At 40.2% G+C, this 21,085-nt stretch overlaps 1 protein-coding gene across 5 annotated transcripts in view; it reads right to left on the bottom strand.

The window, feature by feature from the left end:
- Positions 1 to 21,085, bottom strand: part of FNIP2 (folliculin interacting protein 2) — a 66,669-nt gene that overhangs the window by 16,432 nt on the left and 29,152 nt on the right. For 3 of the 5 annotated variants that reach the window (XM_090036281.1, XM_090036283.1, XM_090036284.1), the window contains 11 exons: positions 19,689 to 19,815; positions 15,807 to 15,944; positions 13,604 to 13,704; positions 13,425 to 13,496; positions 12,149 to 12,249; positions 11,927 to 12,016; positions 10,643 to 10,714; positions 9,894 to 10,023; positions 4,090 to 4,291; positions 1,022 to 1,110; positions 8 to 154 (listed from right to left, as the gene is read on the bottom strand). In XM_090036281.1, coding sequence (XP_089892407.1) covers positions 8 to 154; positions 1,022 to 1,110; positions 4,090 to 4,291; positions 9,894 to 10,023; positions 10,643 to 10,714; positions 11,927 to 12,016; positions 12,149 to 12,249; positions 13,425 to 13,496; positions 13,604 to 13,704; positions 15,807 to 15,944; positions 19,689 to 19,815 — 1,269 coding nt within the window. The remainder of the gene's footprint in view (positions 1 to 7; positions 155 to 1,021; positions 1,111 to 4,089; positions 4,292 to 9,893; positions 10,024 to 10,642; positions 10,715 to 11,926; positions 12,017 to 12,148; positions 12,250 to 13,424; positions 13,497 to 13,603; positions 13,705 to 15,806; positions 15,945 to 19,688; positions 19,816 to 21,085) is intronic. The other 2 variants (XM_090036282.1, XM_090036286.1) reach the window with 1 other exon arrangement.

Raw genomic sequence — 21,085 nt, forward strand, 5'->3', positions numbered from 1 at the left:
AACATACTGGTTCTTATTGATGTGTTCTATCAGAAGCGTAAATTCCTTAAGAAATCGCTGACATAACTGGTTCTTTTCCAGCGTGCTGGACATCATGGTAAGCCACACAGGTTCTGTGATTCTTGGAACTGAATACAGGTTCCAGATTGTAATTCTGTCACAAAGAAAAAGAATGAAAAGCTAAGTTAACTGTGTGCAGGAAGGCTGCCAAAATGAGTAGTTCCAGTTCCTCTTCTACAATCTCTTTGAGCTATGCAGATTTTTTCCATGGTCTTCTGCAGAACACTTTTGGACATCTTATCTAAAATGCATCATATTGTAATCAATAGTGTACTACATAAAACAATATCCACTACAAGACAAAAAAGTTGGGCAGTGCATCTCAGCAAAATCTAAATATCTGTGCTGTAGATGCATTAATAAACTGGAAAATCATGCACCAAGCTAAAGTGGTTCATTTTACATAGCAGCTGCTCCACATACAAGCAATGTTTACTTCATCATACTTTCTGGTACACAACATCGGTGTGCAAATTGAAACTACAGGAGATTTTCCCTAGGAAATTCTGCCTAAAAATCTGTACAACATAAGAGAAGTTGTGTATGGAAAATCCCTGTACAGGGTTAATCCAAGTACGTTGTACAGATGGAAATCTGTACAACATGCATAGAAGTTGTATATGACATCAGGAAAATCCCTCTGCCAAACACCTAAGTTCATGCTCAGTAGGAAGTTCTACTGTCTCACCAAAAATAGTTAAGATTAAAAAAGTCAACAAAACAATATTAGTTTCCTCTTAATCTTATCATCAGAAATGGACAAATAATCTCCGCTGAAATTTTCCAGTGGAATTTCAGCTGTACTCATAAACCTGTCATAAGAAATCTCAGCCAAAGTGATTCAAGCCTGGAAGATGTACAGGCAGCTGAAAATGGGGTCTTGCAGTGGGAAGCACTGGGTAACCTTAACTACCAGCAGGGCTATCAGCTCAGCCAATAATTAAATTCAGCTGCAAGTCACCTGAATTCTCCCAGGGCAACCATGACGCGGCTGATATAAACCTGCACTCTTTGGCTGGATTCTGCTATCTTCCTACAGGAGATCATGGCCTAGATGAAAAATAAGCGAGAAAAGAAACATTCATAAAAGCTTCACGTAATTTACCTATGTAAACACAAAATTGACGTATACTGTCATTAACAAACTGCAGTGAAAAGGCTGCTCCCAGTCCACTGCAGGGCCACTTAAGACCAGTCCAAATATGCAACCACATGTGCAGGAGAGGAGCCAGGCAGAGCTATTTAGACAGTACAGGCATTCCTCGGAGATATTGCGGGTTCGGTTCCAGACCACCGCAATAAAGCGAATATCGCAATAAAGCGAGTCACACAAATTTTTTGGTTTCCCAGTGCATATAAAAGTTATGTTTACACTATACTGTAGTCTATTAAGTGTGCAATAGCATTATGTCTAAAAAAACCAATGTACATACCTTAATTAAAAAATACTTTATTGCTAAAAAAATGCTAACCATCATCTGAGCCTTCAGCGAGTCGTAATCTTTTTGCTGGTGGAGGGTCTTGCCTCGATGTTGATGGCTGCTGACTGATCAGGGTGGTGGTTGCTGAAGGTTGGGGTGGCTGTGGCAATTTCTTAAAATAAGACAACAATGAAGTTTGCCGCATCGATTGACTCTTCCTTTCACGAAAGATTTCTCTGTAGCATGCAATGCTGTTTGATAGCATTTTACCCACAGTAGAACTTCTTTCAAAATTGGAGTCAATCCTCTCAAACCCTGCCACTGCTTCATCAACTAAGTTTATGTAATATTCTAAATCCTTTGTTGTCATTTCAACAACGTTCACAGCATCTTCACCAGGAGTAGATTTCATCTCAAGAAACCACTTTCTTTGCTCATCCATAAGAAGCAACTCCTCATCCGTTAAAGTTTTATCATGAGATTGCAGCAATTCAGTCACATCTTCAGGCTCCGCTTCTAATTCTAGTTCTCTTGCTATTTCCACCACATCTGCAGTTACTTCCTCCACGGAAGTCTTGAACCCCTCAAAGTCATCCATGAGAGTTGGAATCAACTTCTTCCAAACTCCTGTTAATGTTGATATTTTGACCTCCTCCCATGAATCACGAATGTTCTTAATGGCATCTAGAATGGTGAATCCTTTCCAGAAGGTTTTCAATTTACTTTGCCCAGATCCATCAGAGGAATCACTATCTATGGCAGCTACAGCCTTACAAAATGTATTTCTTAAATAATAAGACTTGAAAGTTGAAATTACTCCTTGATCCATGAGCTGCAGAATGGATGTTGTGTTAGCAGGCATGAAAACAACATTAATCTCGTTGTACATCTCCATCAGAGCTCTTGGGTGACCAGGTGCATTGTCAATGAGCAGTAATATTTTGAAAGGAATCTTTTTTTCTGAGCAGTAGGTCTCAACAGTGGGCTTAAAATATTCACTAAACCATGTTGTAAACAGATGTGCTGTCACCCAGGCTTTGTTGTTCCATTTACAGAGCACAGGCAGAGTAGATTTAGCATAATTCTTCAAGGCCCTAGGATTTTCAAAATGAGCATTGGCTTCAACTTAAAGTTACCAGCTGCATTAGCCCCTAACAAGAGAGTCAGCCTGTCCTTTGAAGGTAGGCATTGACTTCTCCTCTCTAGCTATGGAAGTCCTAGATGGCATCTTCTTCCAATATAAGGCTGTTTCATCTACATTGAAAATCTGTTGTTTAGTGTAGCCACCTTCATCAATTATCTTAGCTAGATCTTCCGGATAACTTGCTGCAGCTTCTACATCAGCACTTCCTGCTTCACCTTGCACTTTTATGTTATGGAGATGGCTTCTTTCCTTAAACCTCATGAACCAGCCTCTGCTAGCTTCAAACTTTTCTGCTGCCGCTTCCTCACCTCTCTCAGCCTTCATAGAATTGAAGAGAGTTAGGGCCTTGCTCTGGATTAGGCTTTGGCTTAAGGGAATGTTGTGCCTGGTTTGATCTTCTATCCAGACCACTAAAACTTTCTTCATATCAGCAATAAGGCTGTTTTGCTTTCTTATCATTCGTGTGTTCACTGGAGTAGCACTTTTAATTTCCTTCAAGAACTTTTCCTTTGCATTCACAACTTGGCTAACTGTTTGGCACAAGAGGCCTAGCTTTCAGCCTATCTCGGCTTTCGACGTGCCTTCCTCACTAAGCTTAATCATTTCTAGCTTTTGATTTAAAGTGAGAGACATGCGACTCTTCCTTTCACTTGAACACTTAGAGGCCATTGTAGGGTTATTAATTGACCTAATTTCAATATTGTTGTGTCTCAGGGAATAGGGAGGCCTGAGGAGAGGGAGAGAGACCGGGGAACGGCCGGTCGGTGGAGCAGTCAGAACACACACAACATTTATCGATTAAGTTCGCCGTCTTATATGGGCCCGGTTCGTGGCGCCCCAAAACAATTACAATAGTAACATCAAAGATCACAGATCACCATAACAAATATAATAATAATGAAAAAGTTTGAAATATTGTGAGAATTACCAAAATGTGACAGACACGAAATGAGCAAATGCTGTTAGAAAAATGGCACCGATGGAAAAATGGCGCCGATAGACTTGCTCGATGCAAGGTTGCCACAAACCTTCAATTTGTAAAAAATGTAATATCTGCGAAGCGCAATAAAACAAGGTATGCCTGTACTTCTACCACCTTTCCCTTTACAAGCATAAGCATTTTGCAATGAAGCAGCCTGTTTTATTTAGTGGTAGTCAGTACCAAGTTAACAGATGACTTGCTTCTGTGCATGGTGGTGCAGGGGAGGCGGGGGCAGGAAGGGGGAGATAAAAAAGAGCTCACCTCCCCGTGGAGGTTCTGCCAGTTGTGATAGCAAAACAGGTCACTGCCACCTCAGAGCAAGTTTCCCTGAAAAGGGACTGATTCCTGCAGCAGCACAGGCTTCCTAGCGGCAGCTATGTGGTACCACCTCTGAATTGATGCTCAGGGTTGATGCCCCCCACCCCCCAAGATACTGCTGCTTGACATGTAGTTTAATGCTCCATTGAGCTGGAATTCTGTACCTTTTCAATTGCACACTTTAGCTTATTCATATGAGATTCAAAGAGAGGAAAGTGAGAGAAAAAGAAATCCTGGAAGTTCCGCTGTGCTTCTTCTCTTTCAGGCAAAGCAAAAATTATGCTAATAGCAATCTTCTTTCTCCGGATCATTGCAGGGTTGGAGTGGCAGCTTTCATCGGCCATGCTGAACATCTCTTCAGTAGACCTGCAACAGTGTAGTGGTAGACTAGTTACCTGAATGTTTCTTATGCAAGTTCTGTAATTTCAGAAACAAATTCTAATAATTATTCAGTCTTCAAAGTTCTGCAAACACTTTGCTTTGGCCTAACCCCAAGATTAAAGAGAGACATCAGCCAAAGTCAAAATGCAAGATATGTTCCAAGTTAAAATGCAAAATATGTTCCTAATGAAAGTTCCTCTCTCAAAACTGCCTTCAAATCATGTCTATCCAAACTGCTCTGTGCATGTCCTTTCACATCTGATGAAGGGAGCTCAAGCTCATTAAAGCATATGCACTTCCAATTTAGTTTATCAGGTGCATCTTTAACCTGTCATCTGCCTAACTTCAGGCTAACACAGCTAACAATCTCTCTCTGCCACCACAATTAACACCACGCAAAAGTATCTCATAGGAATTAAAACTACTTCTGTTCCCCATCCATAAATTCAGAAGATTGCTCCTTATTGCACAAGGTTGTTATGGTGGTAGAGGTGATGAAATGATTTGTCGAATACCACAAGGAAGTTTATGTCAGAGCTGGAAACAGAACCCAGCTTTTCCAGTGCTATTCCTTAATAACCAGATGACTGTATCCTTAAGATTTACATGCTCTGGTTCAGGACAGAACTCATGAAAAATACTAGTCATTTATACTATATCCATCACAAAACCAAAGCCCCAGTCAGGAGTTGGCAATGTCTATGTGCTAGGTATCATACACACATTAACAGGGAAGTGTCTGCTCTAAGAGATTACTAATGAAGGAAAAGCCTTTTCATGGATGATAAACCACAACTGCCTTTGGCTATCTCCTCATTGCAAAGAAAGAGTTGTGTTCTTACACAAAGATACAAAGAACTCAAAGTGGGTATATAGGATTTTGCCTCTGTCAGACCCAAGGCATTTACATTGATGTGAATATTTAAGGTTGACGAGAAAACTGGTCTTTGACAGGATTTTACATCAAAACAACTAGTTAAAGTAAAAAGATACCCTTTTAGTGCTAAACAGGACCAAGTTAACAGGTAATGCAACTACCTTCTCTCTCCCACTCCTGCCAACTCTTGTTCAGTGGCAGCATCTCTTAGCAAACAGGAATAAGATGCTACTTTAGAGCTTTGCTCACTGCCCAAAAAACAATAAAAAAAATATATCAACCGAAAAACAATTAAAAAAAAATATATCAACCAATCAACTATTTATGCTGCACAAGTAATTATTCTCCATAGCAACCACAGAAGTCCACGGTGGAATGCAGCAGGGCCTCTTGACCTCTATAGCAAGCATCATCTTGACGTCAGTGATGGATCCCTCCCAACTGGATTAGAGCTTCCCCAACTTCCATGTACCAGGTCTTACACTATGGCAGTTCCAAGGCTGTAATTTGTGGATTAGGCACGTGGCCCAAGGGACAGAAACTAGCAAAAAAAACTGCAGTCTGGACACCAAGAAGACAGAGTCAATGATTAAAAAAAAAAAAACCACATTGAGCTGTTCAGTGATATAAGAAGTAATAGAATAATTAATCATGCTATCATTTCAGAACTAACAGGTTACTGAGATAAGAAAACTGGCTTTTCTCCAAGCTAGTGCAGGCTCAGGCAGATACGGTATCAATTAAACCATGTTTAGATTTTGAAAGTTATGTTTACAGCCTGAAAAGCTAGATCTTTTTATAAAAGGGAATAGGAAAGCACAGGACAGAGGAAGAGAGAAAACAGTGCCTATTCACTTACAGGTCTACAAAGAGGAGCTACCTACCAATTTGACACTTACATTTGCTCACTACAATGAACTCCTGGAGTCCCCATAATCTTATGCAACATGTTAGTGAAAATACAAAGCCCAAACTGCACAGGCCAGTAGTCAGCAACCTTGAGGAGATGGGCCAGAATAACTTGGCTGGGGTATGAGATAGGCTGGCTCTAAGACTCGCCCTCTGCTACTTCCCCTTACCATCCAGCTGCGGCACATGCAAAGCTCCCTGCCACTGAAGACCCCCAGTCCAAAGGCTGAATTTAGCCCATAGCCACAGGTTGCCAACTCCTGCCATAGGCATATCCAAGCACATTGAAAGGAGCAAGCCAAAAAGCCCACTGAACAACTGGAGCATGTTAACAGGCTTCACAGACATGAAGCATTTTTCATAAAGCTGGATCTTTCCCAGAGATACAGCACAGAATGCCCTTAAGGCAACGTAAGTGCTTCACTCAGCTAATGAGAAGTAATCCTACTATCTATTATTGATTTAAGGTCATGTCAGGGAAGTAGGGAAGGGAGCGATTTAAATGCTCTGAATCTTCAAATGTACTGTCAGCTGCCAAATTGATTAAATAGCCTTTTACAAGCAATCCCAAGTGATTGGATAAGGGGGGAAGGGTGGTGGTGGTGGCGGCAGCGACGGCAGGAGAACATGCATGCACACATATCAGAAAATATTTGCACTGCAAGTTTGAATTTACTAATGGATTTCCAGAAAGTGCTTTTCATAAATTGAGGGACTTTTCATGATGCTATTTTATAGTGCTGTTCTAAATATACATAGGCGATTAAGTCCTTAATATGCTTAACATTTTTAGACAGAAAATAATAGAAAATGCTAGCATTCAATCTAATGCATCCACCAAGACAAGAAAAAAGCAGTTTCATGTTCATTGTCCAATCACCCATAAGACAGACTTGGTCTGTCCAACTTCTAAAAGGTCAACAGCCAAATGTCCTACAGGCTGCACCTGCAAGGGCCACACACCATACAGGTCATGTGAAGGTAAGCCACAGACCTCCCAGGTCACATGCCACACCATTCAGATGTGCCCCCACCCCACAACTGTATCATGAGCCCACGGGGTCCCAAGCTCAACCTCTGTTCCCTATGCTGTGCTGCACTGCCATGTCCCCAGGGATAGGGCAGAGAATGGCAGCTGGAGGGAAGGAAAGCCCAGAGACTTTGGCTGCTGTTGTCTCCAGAGCTGGGAGGGAAGTGGCAGGTGGGTGGAAGCCTTGGACAGCTCTGGAGGTAGACAAACTTCAATATCCAGAGAAAAACTTGCAAATAAATTGTCTCTAGACTTAACTTTTCCAAATAAGGATGTTGCAGCATAGTTAGCTTTATAAAATGGAGAATCCTAATAATAGACTTTGTAAAGCATCAACTACTACTTTTTTGTGGACTACCATCAGGCAAACTCAGAGGACAGTTTTGAGCTGGCTATCTGAATACAGAAGTGAAACTTCTCTGGAAACTCACCCTAAGCACAGACTGTTTTCTGGGTGATCTTTCCGATAAACTTAGTGTGTATATATAATTTATCACCACAAAGGGATGAGGATCAAGGCAATCAGGAGAATGAAAACAGCTTGTGGGAAAAGAAGAGTTCAAGACAATATTATGTCATTTGACTTCAGTGACTAGTATAGACAGACATTCCCATGGATGTTGTGAAAGGAGTAGCTAGTCAGGATCTAAGAAACATCACAATCACATTCTTGTGCTGTTTCCCAGAATCTGAAATTGAGGAACTAAAGTCTGACTGGGCAAGAACAGCTTTCAAAAGCTGCTAAGCATACTTGTGTGCCAAGTGACTATTTGGAGTTTCAGATATAAAAGTTTCATTCTCTTTGAGCCATTGGTCTAAATGACAGATACTGTGCTGCTTTGGCTATGCCTGAGGAAGTACAGATTCAATTTGCACTGAAGTAAATAGCAAAAATCCCATTGCTTCAGTGGTGCGTGATGAAATGAGATCACAAGTGACTTTCTAAACAAAAAGTACTCAGCCTATTAGAACTATAATGTTTGAAATAACTTCCTTATTGGCTATGGCCAATTAAAAAAAATCCCACATACAACACTAAAGAAGCCACTAACCTCTAGAGAATAATTTGGTTCTGCATACTGTAAACACTACACTGAATAAAGAAACCACTGTTCTGATAACTAGGTCCCAATTTTACCACCTAAAAATAAGATGTGAAACAACTGAAACATGAGAATTTATTTTACACTAAACTGCAAGTCAATTTAATTGAATGCAATTTAAATAGTTAATGAATTGTAGTTTGTTTAAAAAGCCACTGACTTCATTTTTGATTATCCTGTGACTTTTTTTCATTTGGTGGCCTTCAGCATAACCTCTTGGGCGAGCCAAAAAAACTAAAAGCCCAAAGCAGCAGAGCACTTAGCATATTTATCTGTTGCTATAAAATGGACAGAAGATGAATGGAGTACAATCACAAGATAGGGAAGCACTATAGCATAGTGGATTAGTGGGTGCTACTTCCATGCTGGAAATCAATGCACTAGTTCCCCTACTTCATCCCACCAACAAAAGGAACAGGCTATATGCCTACTCGGTAACAATTACAGAGGCACTCTGGTAAGCTTGGGGGAACCCTCAGGAATCACAGAGGATGAAGGTCACCAACTCTTGTCATTCTTAATTCCATCCACATGTTGCTTCATTAAGGCAGCCCAGCAGCACTGATCTCCACTTCCCCAAACAGAGCAGCACTAGGTTGAATACCCCTTTTCCAGGTAACATCCATGAAACCGGGAGAAAGCCACAGGCAATTCCTACACCCATCACCTCAATGCTGTCCCTTGCCCACTGGGTACCAGTACACATGTACAGTAAAACCCAGATAGCTCACGGGGCTAGATTCATGAAAATAAAGATTTGCAAAGCAGCAGGAAATTACACACAGCTACAGCAGACAGCAGTGTGCACTGCTGCAGCAGCCCAGCTGATGAGGGGTGGGGGGCAAGGGGGGAAAAAAAAAAAAAAAAAAAATCACAGTAACCAGCTGAGTGACTTGTTCTTAATTTACCTGCAAATTAACGAAGTTACAAACCAACCAGATACAGTATCCACTTTTGGTATTCACTCTGAGCAGGAGTGATAGCCAAGATTCAGTCTTCAATCTCACCCACAAATGACAGTCTGTGAGTTAAGAATTTTGATGCCTTCTGTGATCTAAATATATAAACTAATGAAGCCAAAATTTTGGGGGTTTTTTGTTTTGTTTGGGGGGGGCATTATTTCATGGGAGGGATTGGTTTGTCTTTTTTTTTTTGCTTTGTTTGTTTGGCTCAAAGTCCTGTTCCTTTCTGTCCCTCTTGAGTTTTTCCGAAATCAAGCTGGAGACATCCTGTACCTGCCAAGAGTTGTCATGGGCTACTACACCAAAGTTTCAATCACTAGTCATTAATCAGAAAGTGTTTCTTATAATAGAATGGCATTTTCTCCTGTGATACTTGTTTGTCCTTCATCTTAATATGTAGCTCTGTTCTGACAGAAACAGCAGATGTTTTAATCTTCCTGTTTGTTTGAAAGGCTGTATTAAAGCTAAAGGATAAACTTTTATTTGTAGTTTGTTCATTTGCAACTTGGGCTTTGTAGTCCTTATTCACATAAAATGATTTTCTTCACTTCTTGTAATTTTAGGCCACTCATAAACACTAGTAGGTAAGTGACTAGACAGAAGTGCCAGAGTGCTTTAAGACTACATCATGTTAAAGTGCAGAGTCTTAGGCAGTTATAACGAGTGCAGACAAGCTGCTATTTTCAATAGCAGTTACAATACTCACCATCTTGGGATAATTCCATTCTCTAAACTTGTTGTTTGACTTCGGAGCCAGCGGCGCTGGTAACTGCTTGAAGAGGAGGATGAAGAGCTTGGAGATGGGAACGGCGTAATCAAGAGACTGCTCAGTGATGCTATCAAGAAAGCAACATATAGATCGGCCTTTTAAGTGCTGATTAAATGAAAACTCCCCCCCTCTCCTGGTAAGTATTATAAGTATTGTTCTTGCTTGCAGACTTTAATTTTGGCCCAGCCCTCCTTCAGCAAGAGATTTTTTTTCCCCAGCTATTCTTGGTGCCTTAAGAAAAAACTTCATAACTGTATTAACAGGACAGGAATGTTATATACGCTGAGACTAAGACTATCTCGTCATTCTTGGGTTTGTACAGACCTGAAACAATGTCCTCACTAATGTCTTTCCAGTTGTACAAGCCAAGTGGTACCCCCTCCCTTCTGCACTCCCGCTCTCCACCCTCCCCTGCCCCGCCCCCCCAAGTAAAATGCCTTAGTTGAAACTAATCAGGGGTAGTGAGGAGCTTGGATTGGTTGTTCCCAAGGACAGAAACCTTGTTTATAGACAGGGAAACTTCTTAATAGATTTTCCAAGCATGGACTGATGTGTTGTAAACAGGGGTGCCTCAAATTTAGCATCATTGTGTAGACAAAAGTCTGAACTGGTCAACTGTGCTAACTTTTGCTAATACATCAGATGGGGGCGGGGGAAAGAGGGAAAAGAAAAACAACCATGAATACCTGACCGAGCAATGCCACTGTCTCTGTCCTCATTTTGCCCTCTGCTAGGCATATCAACTGGTGTGCTGTGCGCTACAGCAAACAAATCAGAACAGAAAAATGTTATACAACTCTTCAGGGTGTTTGCCAGTATTAAGAGGAGCAAAGTTGCATTCTGTGCTGTTACTTTAAATAAAGAATTGCTATGTCCACAGTTTGGTGAGGCCAGAAGAAATAGTAAGCGATATTTTCAAATAGCATGCCACATAATTTGGAGGGTGAGGAGGAATAGATGTCCTTCTTCTTTAAAGTAAACAAATGCTTTTAAGTATCTACAGGAATGTGAATATTGTACATATTACCAAAAGTCATATATAGTTTGAATATGAGGCCCCTGTAAAGTATTTCAGGTGGATAGAGGCAGCCGAAATATCACTAGTCACTCTTGAAAAATCCTGGTTTGTTTTATTTTTGTAGGGTTACTGGTTCTAAAACAGCAAACATCACTGTAAATGGGTAGCCATCTATAAATGTAATTAGATTTTAATTAGTTTATTATTACCGAGCATAAAGTTTCACAGGATGGAACAAATATTCAGGGTAACGGATAGCAACTCCATTAAGTGTTAGTATCACAGAATTGCCTAAGTTACACAGCATGCAAAAGTTGAGAGAAATACAAAACATCATTATTAGGACAAATGTCCATTTTTTTTAAATCAACAGGATCAATTGGGGCTGAGGTTTATCCACCTGCATGGGCCATCATTACATCTGTAAAAGAAGACTTCAATCTGCAAAGGAGATGGAATGCTACTTCAAAAATGCAAGAAAAGTCCACTGTTTTAAATTCCGAACATTAAGCCTCTCAGATGCAGCTCAAGAAGGACTTAAAAAAAGTTATCATCAAATCAGAGATACACAGGTAAGGTAAGAAAGAGGCAAAAGTAATCTGCACACCAGGAAGAGACCTGCACACTAGCAAGAAACCCATGATAGACCAGGAAACATAAGTCCTCCTAGAATTGCAAGGGCTCATTTATTATTAAAAACATATTATATATTACTCAGGAAATATCCTGAGTATCAATACAGGAGGTGGGGTGGGGAGAAGAACAGGAAGCTATTAATGCAGCCTAGTATTTCACACAGATTTGAGTCAAACAAAGCCAATATTTGCCTATTATCATAAACTTAGCCCTTTCTATTTCTAGAGAGCAATTATGGATCTCCTGCCAAGAATCAGAGGGACCTGCATTTGTGTGTATGGGTGGGGTCACACTGTGCTCATCATTCCTCACAAACCTGCAAAGAAAGAAGCACTCCGGATGAGCCGGAGGGGGCCTCCTTCAGATACACCTTGCAGCAGTTTGCTGCTACACAGCTGTAACACACCTAAAATGAACCGAGGAGAAAATTCAAGACAAAAACAAAAAAATTAAAGAGACAATACAAGGAAAATAAGATTTTTAAAATGGCCTCACATTAGGAAAAGATTTAATTATTTTTTTTAAGGAAAATATTTACCTAGATTACTTCCACTACGACACGTGCCCAAGCCATTTTGATTAGAGTTCATCTTTCCCACACTGGGATCTTGGTTGATGTATTCAAAACTATCTTGTAAGCTAAAAAGAGAAAGAGAGCTAAGAAAGACTGTTGTTAAGGGTACTATTTTTTTTACATGGTAGTTGATGTCTAACTTCACAACCTCAAGGATCAGCAAATTTTCTTTCAATAGATATTAACGACCATTATTTATTTTCCATTATAACACCTTTTTTGGGATGATAATTCCAAAATGACCCAATTTTGGACTGACCTAGATCAGGGTTGCTCAACCCCCAAGCCTGCAGCACTGTGTCATCTAGCTTGCAGGACTCCTAGCCAGTCTGGATATTTGGTGCCAGGGGAGCAGTGCCACCGCTACCCTGCTGCCAAATCTCTGCATCCATGGGGAGTCCTGGGCATGGTGCTCTGGATCTAGCACCTGATCCCAGTGCACAGGAGGTGGGAGGAGGCGGTGCCAGGCCCCAGAGTCCAATCCCAGTGTGCAGGAAGTGGGAGAGGTTAACTGGGTCCCAGGGCCTGATCTGACCCATGGGGCCAAAAAGTTGAGCACTAATGACCTAGGTGATTTTTGTGCTTTTGGGGTGCAGTAAATAGTAAACACACATTTTCAACCATGTGAAAGGAAAGAGAGGAGTAAAGAAACACATATATCCTTGTTTTATTACAAAAAGCAACCCATTAGCAGGTTGTGACCCAAAAGTGGTCACGTGAATAGGGTTGTGAACAAACGTTTAAAGGAGACTCCATTTTTAAGGAGAAAAACATGGGAAACAGTGGCTTTTCCCTTGCAGGCTGGCAGAGTTCTAGCCTGCAAGGGGTTCCCCATAGCCTCCCCTGCCCCACTCCATACACTGGGCAGCTGGAGGTAGAGGGCAGCAGGTCAGGACTGTCCATCAATGTTTACAAATGGGTCCTGGTACAAAAAAAGGTTGAGAACCACTGCACTAGATGGAGAAGCTTTGAGTTTAATGCACTGCTTTCCCCAGGTACACTATGAAAAGCCTGAAGGATCCCATTCCCCCACCAGCTGGGGGATGAAGAGATTCAGCATGAGAACACTGAACCTCAGAATCAGGTTTTCTCCTTTTCAATCTTTGCCCACAGTAAGTTTATACCATTTCCTTTTACAGGTACATGGTTCCCTGTTTTATATCAGTAAAGCTTAGAAGCAGCAAACAGACAAACTCTAAAAGAGGAGAGAGGCAGAATAAAAAAAAAGGAAGTCTCTTACTTGTTTGTGCTGCCACTGAAGCTTCCCACTCGGGCTGAGAACACTTTACTTATCATCAGCTGTGGAGGAGAGCTGAAAAGATAAACAATCCCTATCATCTCAGTGACTCACCAATTCCAATACTTCCTCTTTCCTTCATTTTCAAATACCTGGCGATACTCATAAAAGAGGGCACTTACCGTATGTAGTGGATTTTCAAGGTAGAGCCCTTATAACTCATTGCCACTGAACCAAACATCATTTCTCCCAACATGTTGACATCAGAAGCTGGTCTCGTATACTGCAAATGAGGGGTGGAAAAAAACAAAACAAAACAACCATTCATAATCAGCTGTCTATACTAATGTGATTTGCAACAGAACTTACTTCTGAATGCAGAATAAAGGTAATCTCTGATTCTTGGTGCAGTGGTACACACTAAGTGTCACTGGTTAAGTACGCAAGTATAGCTGCAGTATACACTTCATTTCAGTTGATTAGAAAGGCCCCCTAGTTCCCATTTCCATGGGGACACAAGAAAGTAGGCAAAGATTATACCTCCCCATCTTTCCAACTGGCCCAAAATACCTAGTACTGTATACCCCAGTATTAATATTCACATATTACTGGAGATTAAAAAGAATTTTTTAAGTAAGTTTTAAATGGTTCTTTTAAAAACATTAACTCAGGTGGTAAAATACCCTAAGAATTTAAAAAACAAAAACCTGCCCTACCAAGAGAATCAACTTCCTACATACTGGGTGCATCTACACATGCAATTAAGGTGGAGCAATAAAGCCAGGTGCAGTTTGTGCTGGAGTGTCAACTGCTCCCAGGCACAGCATTTACATGTGTACGTGGGGCAACAAAACTCTGAGCCAGGGCACAGAAACCCTGAGCTGGCAGCAGACCTGGGAGAGGGTCAGCCCCAGGCTCTGGGTGGCAGCGTCAGGGCTGGCTGGGGCACAAGGGTGCTGAAGTATGGGGTTAGGTGGCAGGCAGCCCCCTCCCCACCTCTGCACTTTAGCACCTTTGTGTCCCAGCCAGCCCCTATCACTATCTACATGTTGATTTCAGCGCACACAAATACTCCACCATAACATAGTACTGTTCCTGAAAGTATTCTTTTATGACAGAGTTAATTAAATTTACTATGCCCTAATACCAGCACACATGTAGACGGTGATGCTTTACTAAGGAGCTAATTAGTCTACTGCACAGTAAAGTGTATGTGTAGATGCACCCAGTACAAGCACAACATTTTCAATACTCATAAGACAGTAACTTACTTTGCTATGGGAAGTCAAAAAAAACCTAAACTGCATAAAGTCTTGATTTGTTCAGTTTCAGGACATTCACATATGCGATTTTACAGAGCCACACAGGAGGTGCACAAACAAGTTTTTTACTCTTAGGTCATTTCCAGGTGAGAGTGGCTGTGTGGTATGTGGTGCTGCAGACCTATCTGTGGCATCACACACCACAACTTCAGGTATTCCCCATGCTCTTCTTACCTTGCAGCAAGTGGGGTGGGGGGGGTGTCGACCCCAGGAGATCCCAGTGCAAAAAAATCCCACACAGAAAAAAAAGTGGGGCAGCACATGTGTAGCAGCTAAAATTACCAGAAACACAAGATTATACAATTGGACCTCATCAATACAAACACACAAACACTTTGAATTAAAGGCATTTAAAAAAAAAATGTTCAGGCCTTGTACTTCTATAGGCTTTCGCCATTTTTTCTGCATATTCCACCATAAGTAGGGCTAGATTCAAGCCTAAATGGGACTTGCTGAGAGCCTAAATCTTTGCAAGAGCCATCCTTCATTTTTTTCAGGTTGCAGAGATCATAGGACAGAAATATTTAAATGTAGAAATTGGTGATCACATTTTAACAATTAGCCATCTGTTAAAAATGGACTCAATTTATACTGACATGGTCTCTTTTACAACCTTTAACAGAACCAGCTGAGTGCAACAGCTCCTGCAGAAGTTATAAAAGACTTGATTCACATTATGAAGGCCACAAACTTAAATATGGACAAATGTGTTCTAATTTTTTTTAGAACATACAGCACCATAAGCTACTTACAATTTTTTAAAACCAAGTAAGAGTTTACATTACAAATATCTGATATGAGATGCATTTAAAAAGAGGTTTAGAAAGAACTCTAAAAAGTTTAGAGTGAACATTAGAAAGTCAGAAAATCCTAGACTAAACATCGCACACAGATGCGCTCACCCCATCATTGTTAAAAGAAAAAAGGCATTTTCAGGTATTAAGTTCTTTTTAATAAATATACAACAAACTCTAGATAAAATGTAGAGATAATGCATTTATTATGCATTAATTTTTAGCTCGTTCATGCTATATATACAATTTTCAGATGTGCTAACTTTTACCTGGTACTTTGGAAGTTGTTCCTTGACATGTTGAGGCATACAGCTCACTGACGGACTATAGGAAGAAATAGTGTTGGTGCCATTGCTTGCCTGGTAACTCTTGGCAGAAGCCTTTACAGGAGCATCCTCTGATATTCTCTGTGTCAGAACAGGTTAATAATGAAGTTAAAATGAAAATTTAACATGAAGTTTCTTCATTTATTTTCTCAACACCTGAAGAGTTTTTGTTAAAAATAAATTAAATAACACACTGATGCAAAAATAATATTTTGAAAAAAGTACTTTATTGATTTAAGTAAGTCACCTTAGCCATCTTTTTCTCCTTTAAAAAGAAGACTTAAAAGACATTCAAGGACAGAAAGCAAAAGATTATTTTTGCATTTAAATTTTTCTATTATAGAAATACATGCAATATACAAAGTAATATTCTGTTCTTTCAGCTCATTGTTTTCCTGGTCAGATACAATCATCTATAGCAAATTTGCCTTTTTTCCGTTTGCAGATTATTCCCCATTTCATGGATGTATGTAACATTTGCCAAAGTGTGTGCAAACAAATCTCAGCTGATGGGCTGCTTGCAAGTTGTTCCCTTTAACCATTTGTGATACATAATATGCAATTATTCACTTAACTTGTATGGCATTGCTTCAGGTCCTAAACTAAACAGCATATTTCCTGAATAGAAGAACAACCAGCAATAACAAATTGTGAACAGTGCATTATTTATTAGAACTATGATATACAAACAATTTGTAGAGACTGCGCAGACATTTTTAGACATCCACTGCTTTTTCATTAAACACTTGGTCACAGATTATTCATAAATATTAGATGAAGTTCAACACACCGGATTTACATTAAAATTATCTTGCGTTTGACCAGCTCTAGAAGTTCTTACTGCAGAAAGAACCCTTTCTTTTTTTTTTTGCTTATATCCTTGCAACAATTAAAATGGTTGAATAACTTGTACCATAGTTTCCCTGAGGAAGGTAGCTAGCTAGCTAAATAAAGCTATCATGTATGTGGCCTGTTTAATTTTTTTAACAGATAAAAAATACCCATCCAAGACATAGTTTACTAATAAACATTGCTGAAGTGTTTTTGAAATAGTTTACATTAAGAGAACAACAAAAAAGTTAGTTAATACTGTGCTGATGGCAATCAGGAATCTGGGTCTTATGGTGCTGGGCTTCCCGCACAGACTCTAGAGAAGCCAGCCCACTTCCAAACAGCTCACAGAATTTGTTCCCTCATACATTAAATATTATCCCCGCACACATGGGGCTTACTGTTTGTTCTTTCATATTTTGCCACATTCACACTCCTTTTGTACAGCTTTTGCTGGGTGCTGCATTTACGTAACTCCTGCTTATCTAATCCCAATGTGACTGTCATTAGGGTTATAAATGCACAAATGCTAGTAGTCATGTGCTTGACACAAGGTATTGACAAAAATGCCTTAATAAAGTGTATTGTTCTACGCTACCCACAGGAACAGCTAAAGCAGAATATATTAAGCATGCTACATGATTAGCTACCTATTCAATACTTCTGTTAAATAAAAAGATAATCTGCAAATTTCTCAAGTACATTTAAGGTAAGAATAGGATATTGGAAGCAAGACGCTCCCCAACTAATAAAAAATGGATACCATACATGCTCATCCTGCTCCACATCAAAGTCAGGAGTAATTTCACCATAGGTTAACATGGCTGCTGGTTTGGACACTAGGGGCGTGTCCACACAAGCATGAATGTGCATTTCCCCAGGGACAACCAGCAGCAGCACATATTTGTGCTGCTGCTAGATGTCCCTGGGCACGCTTCTGCACATGCCCTTTGGCACACAGCAAATTGCCCTGGATTGGGTAGGGGAAGCTGGGGGCCAGTATCTGGTCTGGGGGCCTCCTGAGGCGGCAGCAGTGGCCATCCAGGGGCACAGAGCCTGCCTGGCAGCTGAAGCGTGGCTCTGGTGGCGTACTCTGCAGCCACATGTGGCTGCCCTGATTTTTTCTGCTGTGGTTTTTTAAGATACTGAGATTTCTCAGTATCTAATTTTGCTGCCACACTACAAATATGTGGCGTGGCAAATGGATTCATGAGTACCGTGTATGTTTCATGGCACTTCAAAAGGCTTTGAGGCATCGCAAACCACACGTTCCCCCTCATGGGGATGCAGCCTAGGTGAGCAGCCTCCTAGGTGTAGTATTAACTACAGTACTTCATGTGTTATTCACGTTTTCTAAAACATTTAGCCTTATTGTATGAAGAGGAGCTATTTATGTCCAGTATGCAATAAAGTGATCTCTTATTATGCAATGAGGTGTTTACATAACAAGAGTTTCCCTTTAAAATAGGGGAATTCTTTAAAGGGAGATTTAACCTTTTTGTTTAATTCATAAAGGCACTGATATACAGAAGAAAATAAACAGTTGTTTTCTAAAGCAAATTCAACACTGAGCATCAGCCTCTAGATACCTAGGAATGACCTTGGTTCTGGGGCTTATGACAGAAAAAAGGGATTAATGCAGCCATTCTGACCTATTTAACCTCATAAGCAGATGGTCTGCCATGCTCATCATGCAAGCCTTGCTGCTTTGGTTAAGCCAGCTCAATGTGCTGTTCAATTTAAATACAGTTTCAGATAGCTGTATTTAAGCAGTTTCATGAGGGCCATTTCCAGAAATCATTACTATTTATATGAATATTATAGCTAGTATTTCCACAATATATTGTACTAATCCCCAAATTACTACCATTTTTCATAAAACTGCTTTGTAACAAGAGCAATTATACCTGGAACAATTATAACCAGATAGAAAAGAAGAAACATCTAGCTAATAAGGAAGAACTACTTTTGATACCATCTGGACTGGATAAAAAAACCTGTCATTTCCCAAGAAATGTGTGTCAAGATTCTGGCAGAGGGAATATCGCACCTTTATTGTGCAATTCCTTCCTTAATGGGCGTTTATATAATGACATTGAAAAAATTATATAATGGTCCAATATCATTTCTCAGTCATGAGAGTTTTTAGCAGAAAAAATTAGTGATTTATCTACAGAGACCTACCTAGACTAGTGTGTTTGGAGGCAAAAGACCTCTAACTAAAATAAGGAAGTGTAGCTGAGAAATGACCTAAGAAGCAAAAGCCACATTTCAAGTATGCTAGGTAAATTGCCAAGTTTAGACAGGAATCACTTCAAAAGTGCCTGTGAGCAAAGTGGAGCTGATATCTCAGTGATAGATTTTAAAGAAAAAGTGAGCGCATGAGTGTGAGAGAGCATGAGGGCACTCGCTTGTGTGAGAGAGAGTAATACACAGATCAAGCTGGTATGGGTTATCTTAATGGGGTTATTTTTGGGTGTAGCTGTAAGCTGACCCATTTTACAGGGTTTTTTAAAAAAAGAATCCTCAAAATGTTATAGACATATTGGCTGCTTGCAGATGCTAAAACACCACCACCACCATCCTGGAGCTTTACTTTACACTCAGCATGATCCTGTGCCGAGCCCCGTCCAAGCCTACTATAGGCTACAACTTGCCCAACATCTGTATTGGATCCAACTCACCCAACATCTGTGTAAAGATCAAGCACTTCAGTGGGGCCTTTTTGGTGATTTTATCTAATAGCTGATTGATTCAGCTTTAGACAAGGGCGCCAAGAAGCCCCACTGAAGCACCTGATCTACACACATGCTGCAGAGCCAGGCTGGAATAATGCGCTACTTTTTTCAGTAAAGTGTGTATGTTTTTTTTAAAACATCTGCAAGCATTCTTAATGTCTAGATTTTATTTTGAAATTGACATTTTAAAGAGGATTTCCACATTGAGCCACAAAACAAGAATCACAGGGCAGAAGCAAAAATGATTATGTCATACCTGAGCTGCCACTTCACCAACTTTGCGGACCGCTTTGGAATCAAATAAGACCTGCCTGCCTCTTCTCTCACAATCCTGGTAAACTATCAGGCGGATTTCATTCAAGTCAAACTCTGAACAGGACCAGCTGTGGATTGCAAATAAAAGTAGGGGTTATATTACTTTACCAGTGAATGAAGCAACATAAACAAGTGAAGGAAGTGGGTAGTCATCAATTGCATCTTTTAGCCGATGTCTATAGGAACCAACACAAAAATCAGAGAAGTATGGGGCTGGCAGGGATCTCAGAAGTCATCTAGGGCTACATCATCACTATAGTCATACCTGTCATGATTCTGAGCTAGAATCAAAGTATACCTAGGCCAGATGTTTGGAAGTTTTAAGAACCAATTAGGACAATGAAGGCAATTCCACAATCTCTCTGGGAAAATTGTTTTAGTACTTAACTATAAAAGAAAAAACTTTAATATTGGTCTTAAATCTTCTTTGTGGCAAACTTTTCTTGTCTCACTCACATGGACCTGGAGGACCGGTGATCATTTTTTTTTTTTTAACATCCTTCTACATACTGGAAGAAGTATGTCTTCCTCCCTCAGTCTTCTTTCTAACCAAATCTAGTTGTTCAGCTTTGTACAGGTTGTGTTTTCCCAAGACTCTTAATAATTGTGGCTTGCTCCTGGATTCTTCCTCCTTTGCCTATCATTAAAATGGTACCTAGCTGGATGCAACATTCCCAGTGAAGACCAGAGCAGAACAATTACTTTGTGTATTGGTAGGAGTGTCATAAATAAAGATCTCTCTCAAAATAAGAGTTACCTTTTTTGCAACCACCATTGACTCAGTCACTAGGTGGTTGACTTTAATATTTGAATCCTCTTCTGCCACTTTTTCCACACAGTTATTCCCCCATTTTGTATTTGTACATTTGATTTCTCCTTCTTAAGGATAGCACTTTATCTTCACTGAATTTCATCTCTCCCATTTGTCAAGACCATTTTGAATTGGGAATCGGTCCTCCAAAGTGCTTACAACTCCAACCCTGCTTGGTGTCATCCACAAAGTTTAAGCATGCCACTATCTAAACCATTAAATAAAACCAGATACATGGGAGACTCCTGTTGCAGCTGGTTTAGACAGTGAACCACTGATAACTACACATTGAATACAGCATTTCAAACAGCTGTGCACCCATCTTACTGCAATTTCATCCAAAGCTACTGCCCTAGTTTGTTTATAAGAATATTATACAGGACTGTGTCAAAGGACAGGATGCATCACCTCTACCATTTCTCTTTTATCTAGTAGGCCAGATTTTGTAAGGAACACGTCATGTCCAACCAATACCACTGCTTATTACCTTACAGTTTATTTTACTATCAAAATTAAGCTAACTAGTT

Source organism: Crocodylus siamensis, chromosome 2 (assembly GCF_052110815.1).
Source record: "Crocodylus siamensis isolate JL-2025a chromosome 2, ASM5211081v1, whole genome shotgun sequence".
In the NCBI taxonomy this organism is placed as follows: Eukaryota; Metazoa; Chordata; order Crocodylia; family Crocodylidae; genus Crocodylus; species Crocodylus siamensis.